This window comes from Cynara cardunculus (genome assembly GCF_001531365.2).
Source record: "Cynara cardunculus var. scolymus isolate 2C chromosome LG 17, CcrdV1, whole genome shotgun sequence".
Classification (NCBI taxonomy): Eukaryota; Viridiplantae; Streptophyta; class Magnoliopsida; order Asterales; family Asteraceae; genus Cynara; species Cynara cardunculus.
In genome coordinates, this window is record NC_037544.1 from 28,600,060 (window position 1) to 28,606,750 (window position 6,691).

The 6,691-nt window shown below is 34.5% G+C and overlaps 1 protein-coding gene across 1 annotated transcript; it reads left to right on the forward strand.

Annotated features, from left to right (window-relative positions):
- The first annotated feature begins 5,242 nt into the window (after positions 1 to 5,242).
- Positions 5,243 to 6,691, forward strand: LOC112501074 (receptor-like protein kinase FERONIA). The gene has a single exon (XM_025104726.1). The coding sequence runs from the start codon at positions 5,453 to 5,455 to the stop codon at positions 6,584 to 6,586; it is 1,134 nt and encodes a 377-aa protein (XP_024960494.1). The 5' UTR covers positions 5,243 to 5,452; the 3' UTR covers positions 6,587 to 6,691.

Here is a 6,691-nt window from a genome sequence, read left to right on the forward strand (position 1 = left end):
CCCCTATATATATATATATATACACACACACACACACACATATATAAAAGTAAAACCTTGGAATATTGAGGTGGCACCATGAGACTTGAGTATTTCTTAAATGGTGAATTGTGGTTGAGTTTTAGTTGTCCCACATTGGTGCAGAGGTAAAAGATTTGAACAAAGTGAAGTGTATAAAAAGATAGATGGTGCCTTTGTGTCAATTCATAGGGTTTTCCTCATAGGGTTATCTTAATTTGTATGACCCTCTTTGAAATCTAAAACCATGGTTGGAATCAAAAACAACCAAATGGTAAAAATCATAGTACAAAACTAAAAGTGAAACCAAGGATGATGACTTGGCAACATGAGGTTTGAGTATTCCTTAAATCTTGATTAAAGTTGATTTTCATCATCTCACATCGATGGAAAAATTTGGAACAAGATGATTGATGTATAAAAGTGTGATGGATGTTTTGAAACCTATAACCATGGTTGAAATCAAAACCAACCAATTGGTAAAATTATAGTACAAAACACACAATTAAAATCTCTATCTTTATGTGATAACCGGGTCTTGGTTATCACCTGAGGTAACTAATGCGTGATCATTTATTATATGTTATATGTCAGCATGATAAATTGATATATTTGATCATGCAAGTATGTGAATTTTATGAAAACATATGTATGCACTATGTGAATATATATATATATATATATATATATATATATGCATGATTATGTATGTTTTGCATACATATGTTGGAATGCATGCATGAGGTGTATGCATGGGTATGTATGTATGTGTGCATAGGTGGGTATAGTCGCCTTTCTTTTTAGAGAAAGGGGTATAAATAAGAAGGTGGGTTTCAAAATTTGGTTTTTCTGCTTCTTTGGAAAAATCGAGGTCTTGTTCGGATTGCTTATTAACCGGATACTTGAAGTCGGAATCAAGTTGGATTTAAATTTGGTTCTCAAAAGTATTTCAAAAGGTGAGTGGTTAAATGTTTTAAAAATTACCTTGAGCTACATACCTGATTTGTATTATAACTTATTACCCGGATTAGACTTAAATCGGACAAAGTGATGTCCGATTTGTGCTAAATCGGACACGTGTTGTTCGATATAGTCTAAAATCGATTATAGTGTTATACGATTTAAAAAGTTAGTGAGATTTGAAATATATAAATCGGACAAGGATGTTGAACGGAGAAGTAGGAATATGATCAAGGTTACCCGATTTGTTTATAATCTGAATGAAGTAATGTCTGGTTTAGATGTAAACCAGACAAAGCTTGATCGAGTTAATACCAAGTTTGTCCGGATTTGTAAATCGGACAAGAAGACTTGTAATGTCCGGACTTGTAAATCGGACAAGAAGAATTGAGTTGTCCGGATATGTAAATCGGACAAGAGGACATGTTGTCCGGATTGTTATATCGGTCAAGTCTAAACCAACCAAAGCTTGTTAAGTTTACCAGTTTTGCATTTTTGATTAAAGTGTTAAGTTCAAACTAAATTATATTTATTCTTTTATGATGATAAAGAATGAGAATTGTTGTAAAGATGATTTTGAACTGATGATGTTCCAATAGAAGATTTATGACTACTGTCTGTTCTAATTGGAAATATTTTTATAAAATGATTTGATGAGAAAATAAGGGTGGCATATCAAGAAGAGGTGTACCATGGGATAAGGGTGACATATCAAGGAGAGGCTAACCATGGGATAAAGGTGGCATATCAAGGAGAGGTGTACCTTTTGATATAAGAGTGACATTTGTATGTGTGTTACATGATATAACTCTTATTATTATATCCTTTAAGATTACCGTGATTTGGAATCTTTATTTCTTTGTGATTTAAAGATTTAGAATGAGGGTTCTTATTGGAAATCGTAGTTTGGATGTTGTTGAGAAGGGATAACAGGTTTATGGCCTGAAACTTTGAATAAACCTTGTTTAATTGGAAAGGTTTAAAAGTGGCACTATGATAAACCTGGTTAGTACAAACCTATTTGGGTTGGGATGTGTTAATTAAGTTGAGAGATTGGCTTTGGAATTGATAAGGTATTGGTATTATGTTTTTACTTGTTCATATATTTGTTATATATATATATGAAAAGTTGTTTTAAATAAAGTTTTGGTGATTCTCACCCTGCAATAACATAAAAAGGGAACTCACTAGACCTTTCGGTCTAAATATGTAATGCAGTAAATGCAGATGGTAAGGGAAAGGGGAAAATTTGATATTTTTTCTATATGCATATCTGCATAAAGATTTGTCTATGATGTATAGTTTTGATAGATGAACTTTGATTAGTACAAGAAATATATTTTGGAATTTTTGGGCCATGTATTCTATATGGTAGATTCTTGTACTAAGGGACCTGAGTGGTGTATAAACATGTATTTCTTGTGTATGAAGTATGTGTTACATGCAATGTGTGGTATGGGGTGTTACAGAAAGTGATATCAGAGCCTAAGTTTAAGGGATTTAGGTATTTAACAGCATGATACCTAGACTTAAACTATTTCATTGCATGTTAAGGGTCCCGCACATAGTTAGCACCATTGGAAATAAATATGATGAGTTAAAAGAACAATGTGTAAGGTAAATTTTAATTACATCTGGCCAGTGTAATTATGAATTTACAGGTACATATCTGGACTTGAATACTTCATTATATTTGGGAATGTTTATACGTGATCATTAACATTGAAATCTACAGATGTCTAGCCGAACGCGGAGATCTGAGAGAATGGCTCATCATGAGTTTGAGGAAAGGGAGGAATCACCCGTTAATCTTCCAACAAGTACTTCTGGAAATAGAGGTCGGGGAAGACCAAGGGGAAGAGGTAGAGGGAGAAGCCATATACAGGGAAGGGGTCGGGCTGAAACACATTCTGAGCATGAAGAATCCCATTCTAGGAATGTTCAGAAGGGACCAGTGCCACATCCAGAATACATAACAAGAAACATGCTGGCCGAGGAAATGGGGAAGTTAAGGGAAACCTTGACATCTATTATGGGAATACCGGCAAGGGTGGAAACGGAAAGGATGGAAGTACATCCCTCTGTTCCAGTTGCTCCCAATAAGGAAGGAGATATCAAAATGTTTTTGACTTGTAAACCGCCAACTTTTTCTGGGGAGAGAGATCCAGTGAAAGCTATGTGCTAGATTAAGAAAATAGAATCTGTGTTTAATATCATTCGATGTCCAGAAGCAGATAAAGTTTGATTTGCTGTATCAGTATTGAAGTCCAATGCTCTGTTTTGGTGGGAAGTGAAGTCTTTAGCCAGGACAGATATATATATATATATATATATATATATATATATATATATATATATATATATAAGGAAAATCTTGGGATATTGAGATGGCACCATAAAAATTGAGTATTCTCAAATGATGAATTGTGGTTGAGTTTTAATTGTTCCACATTGGTGTAGAGTTGAAAGATTTGGACAAATGTAAGTGTATAAAAAAGGTGGATTGGATGTCTTTGTGTCAAATCATGGGGTTTACATCATAGGGTTGTCTTATTTTGGATGACCCTCTTTGAATTTTATAACCATGGTTGAAATCAAAACCAAACAAATGATAAAAATTATAGTGCAAATATAAAAGTGAAACTAAGGATGATGACTTGACAACATGAGGTTTGATTGTTCCTCAAATCTGAAATAATGTTGATTTTCATCATCTCACATTAGTAGAAAGATGATAGTTTGGAAGAAAATGATGGATGTATAAAAGCATGATAGAGATTTTGAAATCTATAACAATGGTTGAAATCAAAACCAACCAATTGGTAATTTTTTTGTGCAAAACGAATGCAAATGATACATTTTTTTTTCTTAACAAGAGTTGTGATTATTGTAGTACTTATAATAACAAATGTAGTTTAAGTATATAATTTATCATTTATATATATAATTAAAGTGTTGACTTAATGACGTGCTTCCATATGATGTTAATATTCTCCAAATTGTGATTTACGGTGTTGGATGAGGCGTTATAAATATAAATACAATCCAGAGTTTTTAGACACATCGCACTTCCACTCGATTCGAGGCTTTACATTTTTTCTTAAATTGAGTTTTAATCACCATGCAATGCGCGGTGTATTAAAAGTTCAAATATGAAACCTAAATATCGTGAAAAGGTAAGAGATGGTCCATATGTGAGTCAGTGAAAAAATCTATTTGCAGATATATATATATATATATGTGTGTGTGTGTGTGTGAACCAAGGTTATACGAGTTATTCATATATATCTGGTTCCATATGCATCTTCAAATTTGTTTTCTAAATGATTCATATATCAACCTTCCCTTAACCTTATCTTCTCATAATATATGACATTCTTATTTGAATTGGCATATATATATATATATATATATATATATAGAGAGAGAGAGAGAGAGAAAGAGAAAGATTCATACGAGAATGGTACATCTTTTAAAAAAATAAGAAAATGGTCGAATCACATGTGATTTTACATTAACATCACATACAAAATCACATGTGATTTATGCGACCTCGCCATGCGGTCATAGAGTTGCTTGCACACTTTTTTTACCGTTAATGTAATTCACATGTGATTTTGTATATAATTTGACAATTTTCTTAAATATGTATTATTATCAGTCTCCATAATCGTCGATTATCAATTCAGGATCTTGAAAGAAAAGAATCAAAACTGTTGGTAAAAACATCAAAATCGTGAACCTAAAGATTTCACTAACGGTCCGTAAATTGCCATCGGTAATTATCGTACGATGATTTATCGAAAAAATGATTTGTCATTTTCATTACGATGGAATACCATCAAATCATGCCGTCTGTAGATTCCATCCTTAAAAATATACAATGCTTTTTGAATTAATTTCACAAGGATGAAAATTATGTAACGACGTTCATTGTGGTTAAATCTGTTGACTGAAATTAAATAACTGCTAGTAATGGCCATCGGTTTTTCCTTGCCCACTTTTTTCTGGACGGGTTTTTCACTGAAGGACGCAATTTTCTATAACTTCCTTCTGAAAAATCCGTCGGTTATGGTTTTTACCGATAGTCCCTCGCTCAGTGATGCTTTGTTGTTTTGTAATGCTCGTCAAGGTGCAATGGGTTACACTCGTAAGGATATTGATTTTGTATCACCTTAGTATATATTCTTTGTACGCTTATAAATTAATGGAGGACGTTACATTAAATCAATTTGCCCCACCACAGTTTTTTATTTTGTAAACAATAAAATGTAGTTTTGGTGACCCATTTCTATAAAACAACTTATACTTGGTCAAAAAAATATATAACAAGTTATACAAATGTCGAGTTGTGGGCTCCATTCTCTTCCCTGAAAGAAGATTACCGTTTTGCCGGTTGACTTTTGAGCTTCTATATCATGCTACTCGTTGCTGTACAACAACCATTTCAGATTCTACTTCTTCATGAATAACTATGTCTGCTACTGGCCATCGCAAGGACTCTGAACCCTCCACCTCCTCCTCCTTACAAGGGTCCGAACCGTGTCGACACTTTGAATTTTCTGAGATTCAACAAGCAACCAATGACTTTGATGAATCATTAGTAATCGGGCATGGAGGATTCGGAAAAGTTTACAGAGGTAACATTATCAATGGATCAAGTCTTGTCATTGCTGCCGTTAAACGACTGGATTCCATGTCCAGTCAAGGAGCAGCTGAGTTTTGGGCCGAAGTCGAGATGCTATCTAAGTTGCAGCACTGTAATCTTGTGTCTTTGATTGGCTATTGTAATTACGGAAAGGAGATGATCCTTGTCTATGAATATATGCCGAATGGAACACTTGAAGATCATCTTCATAACCTTGGTACTCCTCTTTCTTGGCTTGAGCGGCTCAACATCTGCATAGGTGCAAGTCGCGGATTACACTACCTTCACACTGGTACAGGGATTCAAGTTGGGGTTATACATCGCGATGTCAAGAGTTCAAATATTTTGTTGCACGAGAATTGGGCAGCTAAAATTTCGGACTTTGGGTTGTCCAAAATAAGCCAAACGAATCGGCCATCCACTTATGTCAAAACTGTTGTTAAAGGCACTTTTGGGTATCTAGATCCCAATTATTACGCAACTGGAAAGCTGACAAGGAAGTCTGACGTGTATGCTTTTGGGGTGGTATTGTTGGAAGTGTTGTGTCGGAAGCGCGCGGTGGATACAACTCTTGATGAGGAGCAATGGTTGAATTTAGCAAGATGGGCTCAAGAATCTATCAAAGAAGGCAATTTAAAGCACATAATTGATTCCGATATAAGGGATCAAATATCCCCAAAATGTTTGAAGGAGTTTGTTCGAATTGCAGAGAAATGTTTGCACAACAATCCAAAGCAGCGCTCAACCATGGCAGAGGTTGTGGTCAGTCTTGAGTCTGTACTAACCTCACAAGAGAAATTCAATAATTCAATGCAAACCCCACGCAAAACAATATTTGGTAGAATGGTTAATATGCTTCCCTTCCCCTTCAAAGGAGAAAATTATGGTATTTCAAGCTCCTCTTTAAAATTGTGTTTATCCATTTCTACATATATTAGCATAACGGCAACGAACATATAGAAATGTCATCTTCCGAACTCAAAAAATGAAAGTGCACAGACCTTAATTCGTGTATGCATGTTATAGCTTGTAGTTTAACACCTGAATCTCATATCTAGCCCCAGA

Excerpts from the sequence above, each read along its gene's own strand:
- LOC112501074 (XM_025104726.1), top strand. The coding sequence starts at position 5,453 with ATGTCTGCTACTGGCCATCGCAAGGACTCTGAACCCTCCACCTCCTCC.